Genomic DNA, 22850 nt, shown 5'->3' with positions numbered 1-22850 from the left:
AGGTTAAACTTCCTGCCCAAGGTGGTGACGTGTTTTCACGTGACGCAGGAACTGTCCCTCCCAGTTTTCTTCCCTAACCCTGTGGAGGAAGCAGAGAAATCTCTTCACACATTGGATGTGCAGAGGGCCATACTTTTTTACCTTGACAGGACTAAGGTGTTCAGAGTAGATAGGCAATTGTTTGTGTGTTACACAGGCCCTAAAAAGGGGAAAGGAGCAAGTGCTCAAACAATTGCACTTTGGGTGGTACAGACTATCAAAGTATACTATAAAAATGCTAACTTACCGTGTCCCCTGGGAGTCCATGCGCATTCCATGAGGTCGCAGGTGACGCCGACGGCGTTCCTGAGAGGAGTCCCTCTGCTGGACATCTGCAGGGCGGCAGCCTGGTCATCGGCAGACACCTTCATGAGGCATTATGCCCTGGAAGTCCTCGATCGACAGGAGACATCAGTGGGCACAGCTGTTTTGTAATCCATTTTTCATTGAAGAACAAGCTCCACCACCCAGTTAAGAAGCTTGAGAATCTCCCATGTGGGAATGCACAGAAGACCGACAATGAAAACAGCGTTGCACTTACCTGTAACTGTTGTTCATTGAGGTCATCTGTGCAGGCACACATGCCCTCCTCCTTCCCCGCTTATGCTCTTCACTTGTGGGGGAGGGGTGGCAAGAGGAGCTGAGGGCAAAGGGCGCCACATCTCCCGGATATAGGCTGTTTAGGCGGGAAAACAGCCACGCCTGCGCTCTGGGAGGCATCGAGCGCCTTCTGGTGGAAATTTTTAGCTAGTGCAGTCCCGTGTGTACCTGCACAGAAGACCTCAGTGATCAACAGTTACAGGTAAGTGCAACCCTGTTTATACAACACCTCCCCTGGCACTTTGTAGCACAACTCAGTGCTATGTTCAGAGATCATTGTTGACTGACATTCTGTATTTTGGGGTTTCTTTTAGCAAGTTGTCTGTAACATAATACAGATTTTATTTCCTTTGATGAGATATGGCCCTTCTCCCTAAGTTTTCTGTCTTTTCCATGCAATTCTTTCTAGCAAATGCAACATTAAACTATCCTGTCATGGAAATGGCTAAGGAGTTACTGTACAGAATGCCTTGTATTGGCCCACCTATCTGAAATGTATTTTAGAATTATAGTGATAGTAATAACTATAATGCTTCTGCCCTGGTGCCTGACAGGCCACTATCAAGTACCAAAGGGGAAGTCGTTCTGTCCCAGGGAAACTCCCTCTTCTCTGTAAGATCGTTGATCTGCAGTAGAAGAGCAAGACTCAAGTCCAGTAGCACTTTAAAGACCAACAAGATTTCCATGATAGAAGTTTTTAAGAGTCAAGGCTTCATCAAACGTTATCTGATAACGGAGCTTATACTCTAGAATTCTTGTTCGTCTTTTAAATACTACTGGACTTGAATCTTGCTCTTCTCCTTTGTAAAGAATCTCTCATGGCTCCCACCTTCTCTTAAGCACTTTGGAGGGGGGGGGATTCCCTCTCCACCACCCCTTATCAGTTTGATGGCAGGAGGACCATCACAGAGGGCTGTTTAGGTAATGTTGACCGCAGCCAAGGCATTCGGGTAGGAATCCAGTAAATCTTTTTATATTTTAAACAAATGCAGGCTTTGTTCTATTAGTATAATGCTAGCGAGTATTCAGGCTACAGAACTATAGCGTAGCCTAATCAAAGAAATGAAAAAGAGAAAGATTGCTAACCTAACTTGGAACTTGCAGTAACTGATCCTCTGATCTTCCCTCCCCATTGGAAGATTCAAATGTTTGTGGGAGTAAGGAGGATGCTGTCCTTTGCATGGCCATGTTCCCCTCCCACAGTCACACAAACTCAGAACAAGAAAATAACAGCTCCTTTTCAGTTCTTCCTCCCATGTGTGCAAAAAGGTCTTAGCCAATCTGGGTCTTGGTTCTGAAAGGCTGAGCCAGCCAGGACTCATTCCGCCAATAGACACATGCCAGTATATTAAAGACATCTTGCGCTTTCACTCCTGGCTGTGAAAATCATGCCTATACAGCAGGAGGCAGTTTCCCAGAGCCGATGTTGCCGCAAACACTGGTCAGTCTCAGTAAATGTCAGCCCCTTCCTAAGATTAAACAGTTTTATTTCTATTCTCAGATAAGATGGATTGGATCCAGGCACCTAGACTTTCTAGGCCATATTATCCAGGTGTAGCCAGCTACCGTAGGCAGCCACAGCAACCGTGAGAGGGCAGCAGCACGAATGGGGCCAAGCTCCGCGCCACTGCAGGGACAGTAGTGCAAGGCAGGTGGTGCGGGGGAGGAGGCAGCACGCACAGTGAATTCCCACCCCATTCTGCTCCCTCCCAGCTCCAAAAGATCTCCTTCGGGCCACCTCTGGAAGCTGTTTAAACTCTGCAGTTTAGCAAGGTTTGAGCCCCCCCCCACCCCCGCGTCAGTAAAGAGATTCTCAGTGGAATTCTCTGATTCGACATTGGGATTCACTGGTTTGACAATAAGCTTGCAAGGGAGTAATGTCAAACCAGAGAATCTCAAGCAAGGGGGCAGAAGCTGCAGAGTTTAAAAGCCTTGGAAATGTTTCCTCTATAGGAAACAGTGGAGAATAGCTGGGGGCAGCTTGTTCAAGGGTCCACAGAATTTGAGCCTGGGACCGATCCTCCTGAAATTTGGGGGAAGGGGGTCTTTAGCAGACAGTCAGTAGTAGATTTCTAGCAAATTTGGTAGAGATTGATTTTTAAAAATGCCCCCCCCCCCAACATTTTCCCCATAAGGAATAATGGCTGGTTAAATCTATGATTCTCTAATCCAGATTAGAGAATGTGACCTGGATTTCAGGGATCCCAGATTTTTTTTTTATCCCTGAAACCTGGGCCTGGATTACCCAGAGAGAGAGAGAGAGAGCGTGTGCGCACCCCTAGTTAAAAATATTCTGAATCCCATCAGTTCAATTTCTCTTGCATTATTTGGGTGGTAGTCAAAAAGAGAAGGCAAGGTTTTAGCTGGCAGCCTAATAACGTTGAATGCCGATTCACACATTGTCTCATTCCAAACATTATAGTTTTAAGTGTACATGTAAAAAACACGTTGTATCATCTAGATACAGTCACTGGTATCAGGATTGGCTGCATTTTCACCTGAAGTGTATAGTTGGTTCTATTTCTCCTGTACAATACTCCTGTACATAGGTTGAAAGGCCATAAATATCCCTTTCCAATGTATATAAAAGTCCTATGTTAAGAGGTGGCTAAAGGAATCAGGACTTAAACATTTTGTACTGAATTCCAGTACTGGGGACTTTTTAAGTTATGAAGTTGTAGATGAATGGCAAATTTTCTCTGTTTAACCTCTGGCAGACTTTCCCCCTTTGATAAAATCATTTAAAATTATAATGTGCACTTTTTTTTCTTTTCAAAGGTTATCTTATTGTTGATCATGTTAGTTTTGCGCAAGCGAGTAGCTCTCACCATTGCCTTGTTCCACGTGGCTGGCAAGGTCTTCATTCACCTGCCACTCCTCGTCTTCCAGCCATTTTGGACTTTCTTCGCCCTCATCCTCTTTTGGATCTATTGGATCATGGTTCTGCTCTTCCTAGGTACCACTGGTATGTACTTGCAGTAATTTCTGAGTTTCTTTTTTATAATGTAAGATATATGTCACTGTGCCTTCCTTCATCTGTTTCTTGAATTCAATGAAATGTGGTAAAGTGGAAGCCTACTTTAAAATAGTTTCAGGTGGGTAGCTACGGTGGTCTGCAGTCGAAGAGCAAGATTCGAGTTCATTGGCCCCTTAAAGATCAACGAGGTTTCCAGGGTAAAAGCTTTCAAGAGTCAAAGTTGACCTTGTCAGGTATTTAACAAAGGGAGCTTTGACTCCAGAAAGCTTATACCCTGAAAATACTGTTGGTTTTTAAAGGTACTACCCTACTTCATTATGTAATAAAACAGAAAAAATCAATGCCATAGGGCATTCTTTTTTTGTAAATCCATGAAGGCTGATTATGATTAACGGTCTGATTGAACTGTATCCGGCTGTTTGTGGGACATGCTAGAGTAGCAGCAGTGTAACTGGAGCAAACGGAACCGCCTTGTAGAAGTGAGAAGCCGCTCTGAAACTGTGAACGTTACTTTTGTGCCAGCGTTAAAAATGCCGTGTTCTCGCAGAATGAATATTTCAAACACCTCCTTGTTTCCGATTCTAGGTAGCCCTGTAGGAAATGAACAAGGTTTTGTCGAGTACCGGGCTGCAGGCCTCCAGAGATACATGTGGTGGTACCACATCGTGGGGCTAGTTTGGATCAGTGAATTTATCCTTGCCTGTCAGCAGATGACTGTAGCAGGAGCTGTTGTGACATATTATTTTACAAGGTGAGAGCTCTGGGCAACTGCAAGATATGAGGCTGGGTTGCTAAACTCTCTAAAGGACGGGGGATAGGAACAGCGCGTGTAATGAGACGAGAAGATGAAACTGAGAGGCAGAACATGGCCAATGCGCGTTTGGTTGGTTTTCAGCTGTTGAAACACATTTGCTGGGATCCAGTTTGAGCCTTAGGTATACACCATTTGTCTTGTAAACCTCAGTGGTAAATAATACTAATTAAATCCATTAATACAACGTTTGGTTTTTTAAAAAATTAAGTATTAAAACAATATTTAAAATAATAAGCAAATGGTTATAAACAAAGGCTTTCTTAAAGAGGCTCTCATTATTTCTTGGATCCTTTCAGAAATACAGACATCTCTTTTCAGCATTCAATATGCGTTGTATTTGCTGCAGTGATTTGTGTAATCTCAGAAGTTAAAGAACTAGCTGGGTCTGGAATCTCATGTGCTACGCTGCTTTTACAGATAGAACCATTTTGAGTAAATAAAGGGGCTGAAATTAACATCCCAGATCCTCAAAGAAGCTGGAGTTTCCAGAGGTATATTGGAATGCTTTGGTTTCTGTCATGTTCCTGCATCTTTTCTCTTCAAACAGACATGTTTTACAAACCTGTTTGTAAATAATAATTGCTGTGGGTGAGGGGAGATGATCTAGCTCAACTAGAGAATTTACATTCGTATTAGGGGTGTGCGCCCCCAAAAGCGCACGCTGCTTCAGGATTCAGTTATTTAGATCACTTTGGTATGCTCCGTAAAGATTTGGAGCGTACTGAAGGGAGTGGGAGCAAACCCCCCATCCCCCCCAGGGCAAACCCGCCCACCCCACTTACCTGACCAGCAGGGAGAGGGGAGGCTGATCAGCTGGGTGGCAGGAGGGCGCCGCCGTTGCCACCACGGCAGCCCTCACAAGGCTGGGACAGCCCAGAGCCAGCTCCTCTGCTGTCGCTTTGGCCCTCGCGAGGCCGGGATGGCCCGGAGCCGTCTCCTCCACCACTACGCTGCCACCTGCGGGGCCCACAGCGGCCAGCTGGCCAACAGGGAAGGCTCCAGCTGCCTCCTCCAGCCCTTCCTGCTCCTCAAATGGCTTCACAGCAGCACAGAAAGGAGCATTTAAACCCCTTGACCCGAAGCTTCCCAAAGTGATACAAATCACTTCTGGAAGCTTTGATTTGAGGTTTCCGAATCATTGCGAATCAAGTCCAATTCGGGTACTTTACCCGAATCGGAAACCCGAATCGCACACTTCTAATATTTATACAATGCACTGAGGGAATAAAGTTATATCCCTTTTCAAAAGGAGAGAATGGACAAGGAACAAGAAGAAATGAGGATGACATAATATTTGTATCCTGCATGTGCAAAGTATGGGATTAAATTTACAAGATTTTACCTACTACAAGCGATATAAATTGAAGCAGTAAAATTACCACTCATCTAAATGTTTAATTTTTTGTAGCCTAGTTATATCAAGCTGACATTTAAAGTTTTCAGTGTGGGCTCCTTGAGCCATAAATATGTTCCTTGTATTTACTCTGACCTCACAATACAACCAGAAGATTGTTAACTGGTACCTTTTTTAATATACTTCATTACAGCAGGGAACAACACTGTCAGTTCTGTTTTGGGTCTCAGGTTCTTCCATCACTAAAAACACAATGTTCAATGATTTGTAAACTTGGGGTCTACAACATAATGAGAATTTCCCCATAGGTACAGTGAAATGGGCAGGTTACAATAAATATATAATACTCAGACTATTTCTGAAGTTTTTTCAAAGATGCTTTTGAAACAAAGAATCAGCCAATATTTACCTTGATCTGTAAGAGTTACTGTCTTTAAAAAGATACAGTATTTAAAAGCTTGGTGCAGACCTTTTAAAAAATCTACAGCATTTTGAATTATAATTGACAAATTAATTTGGTTTGCCTTTTTGGATTTTCTGCCGATTTATATTAGTACCTTTGTTTTGCTGCCAAAAGATTAGATTGTGTGAAATGAAAATACTTTTCTGTTAATGAAGTAGGGCTTTGGAGCCCTCGAGAAGCCAACAGGGGATTACTGTGATGTGATCTAGAAAGGCAAACTGAACAAGAAACACACAGAAGAGAGCTAACACTGAGACAGATAAAACGTTTCATGAAAGTAATACTGTTCTTAAGGCAGAAAAGCCAGTTTTGTGCGGGGATCTTAGTTGGTCCAAAAAATAAAAATAAAACCAAATTCTATTCTTCTGAGATAAGGGAGTTTCCCTGGAGATCTTCACACCTAGCTTGTCACAAGGAGAGGTGATAGCAAAGGAGAGTCTTCTCTGGTTTGTTACCTCTCACCTTCCTTGTATGCAGCTTTGCACCCACCTTCAAGAAGTTCTGGGTACAAAACCACACCCGACTCCGCTCTGGGCAGGAATTTTGATTTGTAACCCCACTTCACTGTTGGACAGTAACAGACATTCGCCATCGTTCTTCTGTGCAGTCCCACCTGGGACTTGTGCATGCGCAGGCCTACTGACCGGAGAAATTCTTCAACGCTTCTGTTAGGGGCCGCTTCTCCCAAGTCATGTAGAGACCCATTTTCTCGCCAAAACGGGCATGTGACTAGCCAGGAGAAGCAGCTCCCTTCCCCCAGTTCTCCCGAGCCACTCCAACTCAAAACTGGACCTAGCCAGAGATTTCACGGCGGGGCAGGAGGGAGGGATGTGTGCCTGCACAGAAGAACTCAATGAACAATCGTTAACAAGTATGTACAACCCTGTTTTCTACCTTCTGACAGTCAGAAATAGGAACTGGGGGGACCCCTAGTCCGGCATCCCCTTGTTAGGTCCATCCATCAGCAGCTAGCTGTCAGATCTTGAACACGACGATGAATTGTCTTTCCTGCCCCTTAGCAGAGAACAGGATGCAAGCTAGATGCTGTAAATGTTTAGCTAGCAAGAAGCTGTACTTTTTAATTTCTCTCGTTCTGAATTTTTCCAAAGTCTTAAACCCTGTGTGATTAGCAAAACGGATCTTTTAACATTTGATCTATACTTACGGAGAGGCTGGGCTAGATTACACTTCTCATCAGCCCCAAACCAGCTCCGTGGAAACATGGAAGCCCTTAAATACACACACGCACATACATTCAAGTCAACTTGTAGTGGCTTCGCAGGGTCCCCAACATTTAAGATAGCCCCAGTGGAGGCAGCACAGCCATAGAGTATCTGGCTTCAGTAGGGTCTAAGTTGGTAACATTCTCAAAACCGCACATGCACCATGTGGTCCAGACCACCCCCACCCCCATCATTCCTTTTCCATCCCCATATCTCTTTTAACAACTTTACTAGGTCATTTTTGCCTATTCATTTATTTTATTTTCTTATTTGCTGGGATTTTGGGAGTAACGTTTCCTTAGTCCCTGGGGCTTGCTACAGAGCTACTTTTGTCAGGAGGCTGTCTGGCTGCAGAACTGTGTGTAGGTCCATTCACAATTTAAGATGACCCATGAATAGTATCACTGCTTCCTGTTTTTGTCTTCTGATGCTCACTGTTCTCGCTGTTTGTTTTAAAATTTCCTCCACAGAGAAAAATGGAATCTGCCATTTACACCTATTTTAGCATCTGTCAATCGCCTGATCTGTTACCACCTGGGAACTGTAGCGAAAGGATCTTTCATTATTACCTTGGTGAAGATTCCGAGGATGATACTCATGTATATTCATACCCAAGTCAAAGGAAAAGTAAGACGAAACGCTTTGCTGTATAAGCAAGATTCTTCAGTGGGACTGAACAATGAAAGAGTTAAATAGGGATTGGATTTGGAATGTGTAGCCAGGCTGTTGAGAAAGTAGGTGTCCAGGACCCACTGCCGTGGCATGGGCCAGATGAAGGAAGGACTGGTGAGGCTCCCACCAGCCCCACTGCAAGGCTCACCCCCCCCCCCCACACACACACACGCACATACACCAGGGACCCCAAGGGAACTCACCTGTCCATCGCAAGCCCTGCCAGCAAACCCAGTGTCAGGGAAGGCTCCCAAGGCCAGGGGGCTCCTGTCCGGGAGGGCAGCGGAGGCAGAGAGGCTTCTGCCAGCACAAATGATGACCCACAGAGCAGCAGTATGAGCACAGCCACTGGGGGGGGGGCAGCAGCCTGAGGGGCAGCCGCTGCCAGCGGGACAAATACAGGGTGGCCTGCCAGCCCTCACCTCCAAGGCCATGACGTCATCAGCCTGCCCCACAGAGCAGGCAGCTGCAGCCACCTGCTCCAGGCTGGGGTCCGCTCCCACTGCAAACAGCAGGGTGACTGTGGCCTCCCTAGTGGGCAGGGTCAAGGGCAGGGGCCGCAGTGAGGTAAGAAGTGGGGCCAGGTTGAGGTCAGTTAGGGAAGACAGGGCTGGGGCAAGGCCGTGTTACAGCCCCTGGCACCCGGGGTTGAGCCTTATACTTGCAGCAGGTGCATGGGGGCTGGGTTGGCCATGCCCTAAACTGGGAGGGGGATAAAAGGAGGGCTCGCAGCCTTGGCTGGGAAGGAGACAGGACTGGCTCTGATGCTGAGAACATCCTCCAGGGCAGAGCAGGAGGCTTTTCCGGGGTGAGGCAACCCCAGTCTCCTGCTCAGGCACATCTGAGAATAAAGGGGGGACCCTCAGAAGCAGCAGTGGGGCAGCAGCAGGCGGCTGCTCGGGAAGGGAACTCGGAAGCAGCAGTTTGTGGTGCTGCTGCTGCTGCCTCCAGTAGAGAGGGCTGGAGACAGCGCTCACCCCAAAGCAGCCTCACAGTGGGGAAGGCAAACGTAACACTTGCCCTTTTCTCCATTTTGAGAAAAATACGGTTTCTCAAGCCGCTGGGTCAGGTCCCATGGAAAAAACTCACGTGCGCAAGTGGAGAGGCGCCTTTTGCTCACTGTCTTCCTGCTGCAGCGACCCTTAGATGGGAATCTCTGTTGGCTCCTTTTGCAGCCTTCTGTGAACCGCCCGTTTTCAACCCTGGTTAGGGTTTTACTGAAGGCAGTGGTTCAGTAGGGTTCGAGCATGAAGTAGCTAACCGCTGTAGTGCAAGGAGAAGTTTGGGGTTATGGCCTATACTGCAGGATTTTAGGCAAGTTTTTAAAGGAATAATAAAGCCCGGTTTTAGGGGGGTTGGGCGGTGGGTGCTGCTGTGTCGTATCTCCTATAGTCAGGAAACTGAATGGTGAAATGCCAGTAGAGGCCACGAGGCAAGATGGGCCACAGGCCTATGCAGTGTGATACGTGGGCCGATTCACACATGAAATCCAACCATTCCCCCCTCCCCTTCCACATAGCTTTTCACGTGTATGAGATTGCATGAAGATGCCTTCATGTGATACCGGCAGGGCTTTTTTTCTGGGAAAAGAGGTGGTGGAACTCAGTGGGTTGCCCTCGGAGAAAATGGTGACATGGCTAGTGGCCCCGCCCCCTGATCTCCAGACAGGGGGGAGTTGAGATTGCCCTCTGCGCCGTTCGGCGGCACAGAGGGCAATCTCAACTCCCCTCTGTCTGGAGATCAGGGGGCGGGGCCACCGGCCATGGGACCATTTCCAAGAGGTTCCGGAACTCCGTTCCCCTGCGTTCCTGCTGAAAAAAAGCCCTGGATACAGGCAATATAGCGAGACTGTCAGCAGCCATGCCTGTAATCGCAGCAGTAATTTTTGCAGCCACTGCGATTGTAGAAGAGATGCCAGCTGTCTCTGTGTGTAGTCTGGTTTTGTGTTGACGTTTTTCGACGTGATTCTCTTCACAGGAGGGCTTACTGGGAGAGAAAAGGCAGCTGGTCTGCGTGTGTGACTTGGCCCTAGGTGGCCACTGAGCTGCAGGAAGTGTACAATTGAAAATGGTTCCTGGACTCTTTGTGCAATGAAGTGCGTGTATAAAACGGGAACGGCGCTTCAAACAGCTTGCCATTTAAGCAACTCGTTTCCTAGTGTTTGGGCTCTTTAGTGTTTGTTTGACCCTTGACTGGTCTTCTTTTGTGACTCTCCTCCTCTTAGGAAAATGCCTGTGCTCGATGTATTCTGAAAGCCTGCATTTGCTGCCTTTGGTGTCTAGAAAAGTGCCTGACTTACTTAAATCAGGTAAGATTTTATACAATTCTAGCTTCTTCAAAGGGTGCCAAATTTAGCCTCTTTGAAATCATCTTTCAACCAGAGGATGAAATAGTTCCCCTCGTGTTGCCAGTTTGCTAACATTCAAATACATTTATTACTGCAGATATAGTTCTTTGGAGAAATGAAGGTGCTTTATAATATCTCAGAGGTTCCTCAGCTTTAACTGAGAACAAATCTAATGCTTTGGATGAGAAGTCATACTGATGATGCAATCACGTTTCCGCATGGGATCGGATTTGTGCAGTGGTTGAAGATAGGCTCATCACAGTTTGTGCTTACTGTGACGAGAGTGAAATTTGTAGCTTTTTTGGTATTTAAGCATCACACATTTTAGAAAATGAGCATCTATAATTGTCACTGATTTCCTTGAGAGAAATTTGCTATGAATTGATGTGGGCTGGCCAAAGTTAATGCTGCAGCAATATCTCGCTTTTATTTTTCTGATCGAGGTAACCAATATGTGCCTGCTGCTCTTAAAGCCTTCAATGCTAAAATTGGAGCTCAGTTATTGTACAGGGCCCTGCCCTGGATGGATGCTATTGACAATTCAGTTGAACGCGTTCACTCTTAATTTTCTGCGTAAGATCATGGGGGTTCCTATGTGTGTTCCATATGCTGCCTTATGCCTAAAGTGCGGTCAGAATCTGTTGGCCACCAAGGCATGGCTTCACACTATCAAATATTGGTTGAGACTCCATTTTAATTCTGATCCCCCTAGTTATACGTATCATTTATTATCTGGATTTGCCAACTCTGGTTGGTCAGCCAGTATTGAAGCTAAAATAAGTTCCTTGAACTTATCTATAGAATCTTTATCCCTGCTATCTGAGTCTGAGGCCTTCTCAAAAGTAAAATCCAGTCTTTGGGGATTAGAGTTACAAACTCTCTATAGTTCTGCTAATAGAACTTGCTCTCCCCTAAACTTGGGGATTTTCCCTAATGTAAGTCTCCCAGCAGTATACCTTGACCAACTCCTGGCTCCCAATCTACGTAGAGCCTTTTCTCTGGCCAGATTTAATGTTCTTCCTTCAGCCATTTTATCTGGCAGATTTCATGGGATTCCTTATCATAGCAGGTGTTGTCCTTGTTTGATGGGCTGTGTTGAAACTGTCTCCCATGTTCTTCTCCAGTGCCCTTTTTATCTGGCGCCACGCCGGGATCTTCTACATCCATCCTATATTAGCCCAACTTTCAGAGTTTTCTGATGATTTTAAGGTTCAGTTCCTGCTTGACAACCCAGATGGGGAAATAACTGAAATAGTAGCTAAGTTTCTCTACAGTGCCATGGCTATACGCCCCGACAAGTAATATTCTGCACTGGTTTTGCTGCACTGTTGCCCTGCTCCTATCTGTATTTTAATCTCATTTTGTACGGAGTCTCTGTATTTAAAATTTTATATTTTATATATGCCAATAAAGTCTTGCTTGCTTGATGTGGGCTGGCAGTAGTCATACCTGTTAAGATTTCCTTTAAGCGTTGTGCTGGCTTTAACATTTTCCCCTTTTTTCTGCAACTCATTCAGATTCCCATTTTTTTTTTTTTTAGAATATAATGGTTTCGCTCTATGTTCTGTTTTTCAAATCAATTTGTTCTTGACTCTATCTCAGTAAAATGCTTTTATCTCTGGTCCATCTTGGGGTAAAAAGAGAACCTCGGGGCCCAATAAAGAAGCCCTGTACCCTCAGAACCATGGGATGGTGGAAATATCTTAATGCTACTACCGTCTATTTTATCCGGCAGCTATTAATTCAGTCTCATACAATAGTGCTGTTTTGTTAACCAGGGAAAATCTTGTTATCATTGACTTCTTGAATCAGCTTGCACGGGGTTAACACACACAATGCGACTTTAGGATTAACTGAAGCATACATAAGCAGTAGACAAATAATTGTTACACTTAATGTAAAACATTGTTAGTTATGTTCAGTAAGTGTCTCTGCTAACTATAATAAGATCAATCAATCCTTTATTGCTTCAGCACAGCCATAGCAAATAACAAGAAAAGTACAATATTATTAATACAAATTACTACATCATAACATTTAAACTGAAATTTAAACATGTACGTGCTGTTATGGATTTAAAGATCTTGATGGAGTTTTTTCAATTTCGGTTTAAATTTTATGATGTAGTAATTTGTATTAATAATATTGTACTTTTTTGTTATTTGCTATGACTGTGCTGAAGCAATAAAGGATTGATTGATTGATATAATAAGATCAAATTTTTGCCGACATGTACTGGTTGCACATTCCATTGCACATAAAAAGTTTCAAATATTTGAATGGACTTTTATCCTGTAACTGCCAGCAGCAGTGTAAGATACATTGCCAGATGTGATCCACAAGAGCTAAAGGAAGAATCTAATCCATCGAGGTAAAATCGCAAGAAGCCTTTTTGTAGGATTTGGAAACATAATGAAGATAGTGAAAGTACCGCATCATTTCAAGCTGACTCTGCCCTTTCCTGAGATGACTCAACAAGTTAAATGCATCTCACCAGCCAAATGTCCTCACATGCCAGATGTTTGCCAGCTCCCCAGGTTTTGCAGTCACAGGCAGGCAGCAGAGGTTTATTGAGCTCTTGGCAGTTACCAGACCCTTGACTTGGAGGATCACAAATTCTGGTTTGATGGCTCCCTGGGAATACTCTTGCCCCTCTATTTACAACTAAGGTGGGAGGAAGAGTTTTATTTGTTTTGCCTCTGAAGTCTTCAAACACTTTTATTTATGCAATTTATTTATGTAATTTATGTGTTTATACTTAACATATTAAAGGACAGTATGCATTAGGCATCCCATAGCTACCTTCATTTGTGCAATTCCTCTCTGGTTGAATTGGCTCAAATTCTGTCAAATGGGGAAACTTTAGATTTTTCAAATGTCTGTCACTAGAGAGGGGACAGTTTTTATTAGGCTGTTTAATAAATCCTGAATTTCTTTTAAATACATCAAAATGTGGCCATGCTGTGTTCTGATGGCTGTTGTGGGTTTTCCGGGCTGTATTGCCGTGGTCTTGGCATTGTAGTTCCTGACGTTTCGCCAGCAGCTGTGGCTGGCATCTTCAGAGGTGTAGCACCAAAAGACAGAGATCTCTCAGTGTCACAGTGTGGAAAAGATGTAGGTCATTTGTATCTACTCAGGAGGGGTTGGGCTGAGTCATCCTGTAAGAGTTTCCCAGGGTGTGGAATGCTAATGGCGGGAGGCTTCACTGTATCCTGAGGAGGTTCTTTTGCATATGGATTGGGGCTTGATGTGCTAATCTTCTCTGCAGGGCTATTGTCGGGGATAGAATGTTTTGTTAGCCTGGTGTTTTTCAGAACTGGAAACCATGCTCTGTTCATTCTTAAGGTTTCTTCTTTCCTGTTTCCATGCTGTGTTCTGTTTCAGGAGCTGGGTGGCCAGACACCAAACTGGAAGTTCATTTGAGATTTGGATGTCCAGCAAGTTCTGTCCTCCTTTGCATATTTATGAAATATTCTCAGTAGAGATGCTTACCTTATACACAGTATATATTTTAATGTATACTGTAAGGAAGGTGTTTCCTTTCCAGCACTAATGGTTTAAACAGCACCACCTGCAGCATTAGAGAGCTATACAGAAATGTGCAGACAGAAGCAGAGATGCGCTTGAGGGCAGTTTTTCAAAACCCTTAGTGCGTTGTCTTCTACCTGTGCAAGGGCCAGGTGTGAAATTCTGTTCCCAGTTTTACCCAGAATATTCCTTTTGGACTGTGCTGTTTGCTGAGACGCTGGAAAAGAAGAGGGCTGTGTTTTTCATTTTGACAGTCTGGGGAGGTCTCGGGCACAGATTGGGGGATGAAATTTGACTGGAAGAGAATCAGGGCTTTTTTTCAGGGGGAACGCAGGGGAACGGAGTTCCGGAACCTCTTGAAAATGGTCACATGGCTGGTGGCCCCGCCCCCTGATCTCCAGACAGAGGGGAGTTGAGATTGCCCTCCGTGGAGGGCAATCTCAACTCCCCTCTGACTGGAGATCAGGGGGCGGGGTCACCAGCCATGGGACCATTTTCTCCTAGGGCAACCCACTGAGTTCCACCACCTCTTTTCCCAGAAAAACAGCCCTGAAGAGAATACAAGTGCGTGTGTGTGTTGTTCTCCTCTTTCCAGAATGCATATACAGCCACAGCTATCAACAGCACCAACTTCTGCACCTCAGCAAAGGATGCCTTTGTGATACTGGTGGAGAATGCATTGCGTGTGGCTGCCATCAACACAGTGGGGGACTTCATGCTGTTCCTAGGAAAGGTAGGTCTGAGTTGGGAGCTTTCTTCAACATTTCTTCTTTGCTTTACGTGCATCCAGGATGGTGCGTACTCAGTTCTTTTTTTTAAAAAAATGTAAAACCCAGAAATGAACTTGGCATAAGCTTGCGTAATTTCGTCACAATTTTTTTACGTGATTTGTTCTGGTTCTGTTAATCCTGGGGAGGAGCAAAGATACTAGGCGGGATCCGCCGGACAGTCTTATTCAGCCACTGCTCTGGTTTCTCAGATTTCAGAGGCATTTCACATACCCTGTCAAGCCGTAAGGGTTAAAAACTTGCTCCGTTGAACGCTGAGATGCTCAGGAAACTGAATTGCCTCCTTGCAGAATCCTCATGGCATGCACACAACCGAGCTTGCACGCCTGATGTTCCACTTTAGGTTTTAAACAGAAGCCAGAGGAGGACTAAACACGACTAGGAGGAGCTGGTCAGGAGAATGTAGAAGTGAGTCATGTTAAGGAATAAAAGGGAGCTTTAATTTAGGCGTGCAGTTAAATGCTTATGATTTTGCATATTTATGTGTCCGTGTACATAAGACGGAGTTGTTCCGCCAGGCATATGGTTGATGCTGGGCGGTGCCCCCCCCCCAGGTGGGGGGAGGGGGCTAAACCATATGCCCTCCTATGCAAATGTCGTTGTCCATCTTTTTATATTTTATATATTTGTTCTGGGAAGAACTGCTATATGGAACGTCTAAATCAAATTATGTGCTGCCTCTTTTTTTCTGTTTTGTGTGTGTGTGTGTGTGTATTTACATAGCTGTAATTTTAATGATAATATGTAGAAATCTTATAATTTTAATGACAGTTAAATATGTTTTAAATTGGCACGTTGGAAAGTGCACTTTCAAAGCACTTTATTAATCGTTTGAGGTGGATTTTTTGTTCCGCACACGAAAAAATCTGTTCCCAATGATCTATAAAGAGGATTGGAAGTGCATTATCCAACGTGTGCGGAATCACTCATTGTGTTGTTATCCGCCCTGAGCCCGCTGATGTGGGGAGGGCAGAGTATAAATCCAATAAATTAAATTAAATATAAAATTTAAAAACCTGTTGCTGTTTGTTAATTTCATTTGTACCTCACCGTTCTCCCCCGTGGGGGGACCCAAAGCCGCTGACATCATTCCCCTCCCCTTCATTTTATCCTCACAACAACCCTGTGAGATTGGTTAGGTCGAGAGTGTGTGACCGGCCCAAGGTCTCCGAGCAACCTCAGAGAATGGAAATTCGAATCTGAGTCTACCAGATCCTAGTCCAACCACTATTCCGCTAGGGCTCCACATGGCAGGCCTCAGACGAGTTATCTCCATGACTTTGTGGGTCCAGTTCTGTTTTTTTGCTCTGCTCACTGTACATCAATTCCCATTGCGTCTAGCTGAACTGCCAAGTGAAGACTCTGCCAGGCTACAAATAAACAAATCAATAAGTTGCAGTAGGAGTGAGTGACTAATTAGATCTAATGGCCTTGGGGTGAACTGGAGTGCACAGTGAGGTTGGCTTTGAATGGATTTGACGTGTATCATGAAGGTCTGGGGTGGGGGGGCATGGGGGCAACATGTTTTTTCAGGTGGGCAAAAATAACAAAATGATATGTGCCGAAACTAGCCATGCAGAAAGCTTAATGTCAGATAAATGCTGCTTTGAAGCTTAGAGCTGACAGCATATACACTGAAGCAGGATGAAGGGACCTGTTTTTACTTAGAATCACTGAATTGTAGAGTTGGAAGTATCTCCAAGGGTCATCCAGTCCAACCTCCTGCGCAATACACAAAATTCACAACTACTCCCCCCCCTACCTCCTGTGATGCCTACTCAATGCCCAGAGGAAGGAAAATGTTGTCCAGGGTCCCTAGCCAGTGTAGCCTAGAGGACCCTTCCTTCCTGACCCCAGAGTGGTGATTGTACTTGTATTGCTTATAAAAAGCAGATTCACACTTTAAAATCCATTGAAAATGCTTTTTTCAAAAAGCTACCAGCTATTTCTCAAATAACTCATCTGAAATAAATGGCGCGACAGCTTACTACTGTTCTAAAACATGTAGTAAGGATAATTGACACCTGTGCGAAAGGAGAATGACAGAACAAGATTAACTTTCCTTTCACAAACAGGAGAGAACTGCTTGAGCATAGTACCTCCAGACAGTGATTGACAGTACAGTTGTCCAGGATCAGAGAGGCCCCCGGACTCACCATCACTCCAGGGCAGCCCTGCTTCAGGGTCGGAGGATGTCCCAGCACGCTGGTTGGCCAGCACGGTGGAGGGTGCTACGGAAACTGGAGACCCCTTGCCACAGCAGTGCCTCAAGGACTACAGGAATGATGGCTGCCCCAAACACCACTTCCTTGCCAGAGAGGCAGCTGCAGCTGCAGCAGACAAGCCTGCCAAGTCATCTGACAAGGAAGGCAGGGCTTGGTGGGCCACAGAGAGATTCTGGGCTGTACCAGCACAGCCCTGGGATGTGGTTGCAACCCGGCACACATGAACAGCGTCTGGCCCACGTCATGTGGAGGGGCCAGCCAGCCCTGCCCTGCAGGAGAGCCCAGAATGGTTGCTGGGCAGCAAGGGGGGGAAACGCCAGGTCCCAGACCCGGGGGAGGGGGAAGTGGCCCCGGGGGAGGGGGAAGAGAGGCTGGGAGCAGGGACATTCCTATGAGAGCCCAATAAGAAGGGTGCAGGTGAAAGAGTCCAGGTAGGAAGGGCAAGGCCACACTGGTGGGCGTGAGAGAGAAGAAGCCAGGCTGCTCCAAAGGGAGACAGGGTGCATGGGTGCTGTAAACTCCCTTCCTCCCCTTTTCTGAGGCCCAACCGCCAGCAGCCCGGACCAGAAGGGCATCCTGGAGGGCAAACCTCCCCCAGACTCCAACCCCCAGATAGCAGATCCTGACAACAGTCCTAAGCAGACTTACACCCTTCTGAGCACACTGACTTTTCAGGGAACTCAGAGCATTGTGACTCTTTAGGATTGCACTATTAGAAAATAGAACTGCATTTGGAAACAACTGGTTAAACAGATGGAAAACTAACAGACACCGGTATATCTTGAAGATGATTTCTACACAATTTGTATGTTACATTTAAAAAGTTGAGCTTGTTTTTCTCTGATTAAAAGCAACAGAAAAAGAAAACAGCAATAGAAAAAGAAAGTAATGTTGTTATTTGCTACAGAATCCCGATTATCCTCAGTATTTGCTTTTTCCCAAGCTATTCTGCTCTAGGCTAGGAATACCTGGCAGCCTGTTGGCCGGGTGTGGCCTTCTCAGTAATTTTAGCTTTCAGTGGCCCTACCAAATTGTAATGAAAGTGGCTTGATTAAAAAATGGTCATAAATTTTACTTGTGTGTAGAAGAGAGATTGAATCTTTCTGGCAGCAGTATTTCAATTAAATCATAGCTTGTTTATGGCAAGCCAAGAAATCTTGAAGCTCATGTGTTCCTTCCTGCCTCCCCTTGCATGCCATTCTTCCTGGTTAAGAATTGATCACATTCGGTTATGATGCTCAAATTGGGCAGCTTAACAAACTGCAGTTTTTTCTTAATTGCAAACCAGGGTTTCTAAACCAACATCATATCATCCCATTCCAGAGCCAAATTGGCAGCCATGGACACTAAAAAGTGCATATATTAGTTTGGTTAAAATGGTGGTCCAATTAAATTAAACGAAGGTGAGAGAGTTGAGTATTTGAACCGATTACGCTGGAGTTCTTGGTGTCTGAGCCGCTGAATCCTGGGACCAAGGAGTCCTTCGGCAGTCAGTCCTGCATCTGGTCTCTCTGCTTTCTAGGTCCTTATCGTGTGCAGCACGGGCTTGGCAGGGATCATGCTGCTGAACTACCAGCAGGACTACACCGTGTGGGTGCTGCCCCTCGTCATTGTCTGCCTGTTTGCATTCCTGGTCGCTCACTGCTTCCTGTCCATTTATGAAATGGTTGTGGACGTCCTCTTCTTATGTTTTGCCATTGATACAAAATATAATGATGGCACTCCTGGGAAGGAGTTCTACATGGATAAGGTGCTCATGGTAAGTCCTTCTTAAAATTTTCTGCTCCCATGCAGTATCTGCATCTTGGAAATCGTGAAGAATAAAGAATTCAGATCTGTGGAACTTGTTTGCATGAAGACTGCTGTTTGATTTACTCGTGACTAAGGGTGTGCGCCCAAAAAAGAAAAAGAAGGGGAGAGGCTCCCCCTCTCATTGGGTGAAGCAATCAGCAGGGCATTTGAAAGCGACCCTTTTCGTGCTGCTTGCAAATGGCACACAAAAAGGGTGGCTTTCAAATTGCCTACCCCGCTGCTTTTTCCCCCCATGGGAGGAGGGGGGGAAAGCGGTGGTGCGGGAAGTTTGAAAGCAAGCAGCACTAGCAAGAAAAGTGCTGTGGGGGCAGCTGCTGCCTCTTTGCCCAAAGCTTCCTAAAGCGATACAAATGCTAGGGCTGATTCGGGAATTCCGAATCTTTACAAATCGGGCCTGATTTGGGTTAAAAACCCAAATCAGAAATCCAAAGCGCACATCCCTACTCGTGATTTTTCTGGGGGCTGTTTTCTCATCTTAGATTCCATATGGGAAGGGGCGTGAAAGCTTCCTGATTAAATTGTTGGCCTCCCTTGCAGGAACAATTAAAGCAGTGTTGGAGGAGGGGGAGTGTGCACTCACTGCAGAGGTTTTCTCAGTTTGCACTGTAGCTGCTTGCAGTGCTGAAGAGGCAAGTTGCTTTTCAGCTCCAGCTTTACTCTCAAAAGAAGTAGGGCAGCCTCTTCATCATGGAAACTCATGGAAATCTTTAGCTTTCCAGTATTTGTCTTGATTTTCATTGTGCACCGAGGACTGCAAATGGAACCTAGATTAGAATTTAAGAATTTGCCACTGTTCAAGGGTCATTTTCTGCTATTTCACCTCGGGATCTGATCACCTTGGGATGGCAGACTGGGGGAGCTTTAACGGGGAGTGCTTAGGCAGAAGAAGTGGTTTCTTAGAATATGTTTGGCCACAGCATCAATTAAAGGAGAGTTTCTGGCGCTTTCAGTGTACAAAGTGATGCAGAACAACCTCATATCGCGGGCCAAGAGAAGATGGCTTTCTTAAGACCAGTTAGCAAATTGGGGGGAGGGGGTTGCCACCAAGTCACAGCCAACTGATGGCAGCCCCATACGATTTTAAACGCAAGACATTCAGAGCTGGGCCGATTCCAGACGGCCCTCCCCATGCCGAAACGTCGCACGTCATCGCATGGAAAACGCAAAATATCGCGTTTTCTCGCGTGAGTTTTGTGCGACGTCGCGCAAAACTCGCACGAGAAAACGCGATATTTCGCGTTTTCCGTGCGACGTTTCGGCATAGGGAGGGCCGTCTGGAATCGGCCCTGGTTTGCCGTTGCCTCCCTCAGCATAGCAAGCCTGGCCTTCCTTCGTGGTCCACAAGGACCTCCTGACAAGGTAGGGCTACCTGGACTATCCAGGTCAGAGCAGTGAATTCATGGCAGTGGCAAAATCACACCAGGTTCTTTGTGATTCGTAGCTCCTACGGGTAATCCTAAGCGCGTTTTCTTGAAGCAAGTCCCACTGAGTACAGTGGAACTTGCTCCCTAGCGAGATCGTTCAGGATTGCCCCAAGATTTCCTGTGACGGAGAACCTTTTCCCGCTTGTCCCACAGGAGTTTGTGGAGAACAGCAGAAAAGCAATGAGAGAAAGCAGGGGAGGCGGCGCTGACGGCAGAGAGCTCAAACCAATGGTAGGTGCAAGGGAGGAGGTGGCGGCCGTCTTCCAAGAATTTCACCTGTATTTCTTGTCCCTCTCTCTTGTCACCGACTATGCTTCTTCAGGAGAATTCTTTGTTGTTTGTGTCACTCAAGATGTTCTGCTTTTTCTGTTTGTGAGCTTGCCTATCACCTGGATGGCAGAGTTTTTGTCACAGCTGAGACCTCCTCCCATAAAAGTAAGCTTGAAAGGAACTGTATCTTCGTTCTTCTACTGTGTTTTTGTAACCTCAGAGAGCCCCAACGGTGCTTTTATTTAATAAAGTCTCCTAGCAGATGTATACTCCTAGGGGGGAAAAACAGCATCTGGAAGGACTTTAAAATGTCAGACATGAGTAACCAAGTGCCCCAAAGTGTCTTTCTATGGTCTCTCTCACTGTGGAGTTGTGACAAACGTGCCCATGGTGTGATCCCTTTCTCAGCAAAAGAACAGTAAATGTGGATTAATGCTCACTTGCTCAGTTATTAGTAGCTGACTAAATGACACAGTTGCTGCACTTAGGAGTCAATCCACCACCCCCGAAGTGGCAAATACGAGTCTCTGCCAGCTCCTCTGTCTGCTGCTGCAAGAGATTACCAGCTGTGCCTGGTTCGTCCGTGTTTGGGAGAGGCTCTAGTCCACATCGCTTTCCTAGTTAACTTAATTTGCTTCAGCCTGTTTTTGAAACTTAATTGATAATTCCCAAATTTCTCCTTTACTTGCCACTGAGGAAATGGATACAGTTACTCCTTTCAACCTGCTAATGTTACCAGTTCTGTCTGTTGTTTGCTCTCTCAGCAATTATTCTTTCTGTGTCTAATATTGCCTCTACTAGACAAGTATGTAATTCGGGCTCCCTCTGTTTCAGGCACCTCTGTGCTTTATTTTTTAATACGCAATTTAATAACGTTTCAAATTCCTGGGGACAAGAGAAGGCAGGGAATTGATATAAGAAAATGAGATCTTATTAGTATTTTATGGTGTCACTGAAGCTGCAACTTGTGTATGTGTTTTTGCACTTTTTTGCCCCCTGCTATCTTTATACCTGGAGCTGGTTCATATAATACATGGGGACAAAGATCTGCAGTCACCGAAATTTATCTAGCATAAGTGTCATGCACAAGTGAATTCATGTGTGTTGGCTGCTACAACTCTCCCAGTCTCCTTTGTGCAGGGGTAACCTTTACTAAAGACCAGAGGAAGCTAGGATAAGCCTTCCCATGGGATAGCGGCTCCTCTCCCGTTAACTTAGGAGCAGGTCGTGCAGGCATGTTCATCACTTGATGGCAACATCAAGAGGTGACTTGCATGTGTGAATGAACCATAGCAAATGGAATTTTTGCATTGCCTCTATCAACTCTCAACAGAGTAGTCCCCAAGTCATCAAATAATGCAAGATGGAAAAGGCAAGAGACAAAGTGAAATAACCACATTTGTTCATTCACTCATATGGTTATTCTATATACACATTCAGTTTAATACAGCTGTTACAAATTGCATGAAAGCTGAACAGGGCCGTTTCCAGACGGCTTACCTGCACCCGGGACGTCGCGCCACGTTTCGGATCGTGCTGGGGAAAATGCAAAATATCGTGTTTTCTCGCGCGAGTTTTGCACGACGTCGCGCAAAACTCACGCGAGAAAATGCGATATTTTGCATTTTCCCTGGCACGATCCGAAACGTGGTGCGACGTCCCGGGTGCAGGTAAGCCGTCTGGAAACGGCCCTGGTCCTGACTCTCAATATTAATGACAGCCTGGTAGAAGATGCTTCTCTTGGATCTTTTAAAGGATTTAACCAAGGGGGGTAAGCATCTGACGGTTCATGATGTTTGAGGAGCTGGAGAGGGAAATCTGGCCGTTAGCTGAATAAGCATAGAACTGCTAATGATATCACCAATAAGTGCTTGTGTGTGATTGACCTGTCTGGGGAAATGAACCAATCAGATAGCAATGCTAGGGCAACCGCTAATTAATACTCAAAAGAGTATTAATTAAAGTGCCAATTATTGTAAACCTGTCAATGATATGGAGAGAGTGAACAGAGCGATTCTCAGAACATTACGAGTTGAATATCTGATAAAGTCATTTCTCAGTAGATTCCAGACGAAGGCAGTGGTGCTGTATTTAATGCCTAATCAACTCATTTCCATTGGCTGTTATAACAGCCATTAGAAGAGATGGTATAAAATTCAATAGTTTCTTGGATATATCTGTCACAGGCCACCAGTAGTTTAATAAGTCCTTTCTGAACAAAGACTGTAGCATCTTGAGTATGGGGCAGGGGGAACTATCGTTGTCCTGCCGTTGTGAGTTTTTTTGGGAGAATATCTGGCTGACCAGAGCTGGA

At 45.3% G+C, this 22850-nt stretch overlaps 1 protein-coding gene across 1 annotated transcript in view; it reads left to right on the top strand.

Annotated features, from left to right (window-relative positions):
* The window catches only part of SLC44A1 (solute carrier family 44 member 1), a 136030-nt gene that overhangs the window by 107854 nt on the left and 5326 nt on the right, over nt 1-22850 (top strand). The window contains exons 9-15 of the mRNA XM_054986321.1: nt 3418-3604; nt 4202-4367; nt 7941-8097; nt 10367-10450; nt 14613-14750; nt 18553-18789; nt 20420-20497. Of these exons, the coding sequence (XP_054842296.1) occupies nt 3418-3604; nt 4202-4367; nt 7941-8097; nt 10367-10450; nt 14613-14750; nt 18553-18789; nt 20420-20497 (1047 nt within the window). The remainder of the gene's footprint in view (nt 1-3417; nt 3605-4201; nt 4368-7940; nt 8098-10366; nt 10451-14612; nt 14751-18552; nt 18790-20419; nt 20498-22850) is intronic.

Source organism: Eublepharis macularius, chromosome 8, assembly GCF_028583425.1.
Source record: "Eublepharis macularius isolate TG4126 chromosome 8, MPM_Emac_v1.0, whole genome shotgun sequence".
In the NCBI taxonomy this organism is placed as follows: domain Eukaryota; kingdom Metazoa; phylum Chordata; class Lepidosauria; order Squamata; family Eublepharidae; genus Eublepharis; species Eublepharis macularius.
The sequence above is the reverse complement of the archived record's forward strand: the minus strand, read 5'-3'. Positions and strand labels throughout refer to the sequence as shown.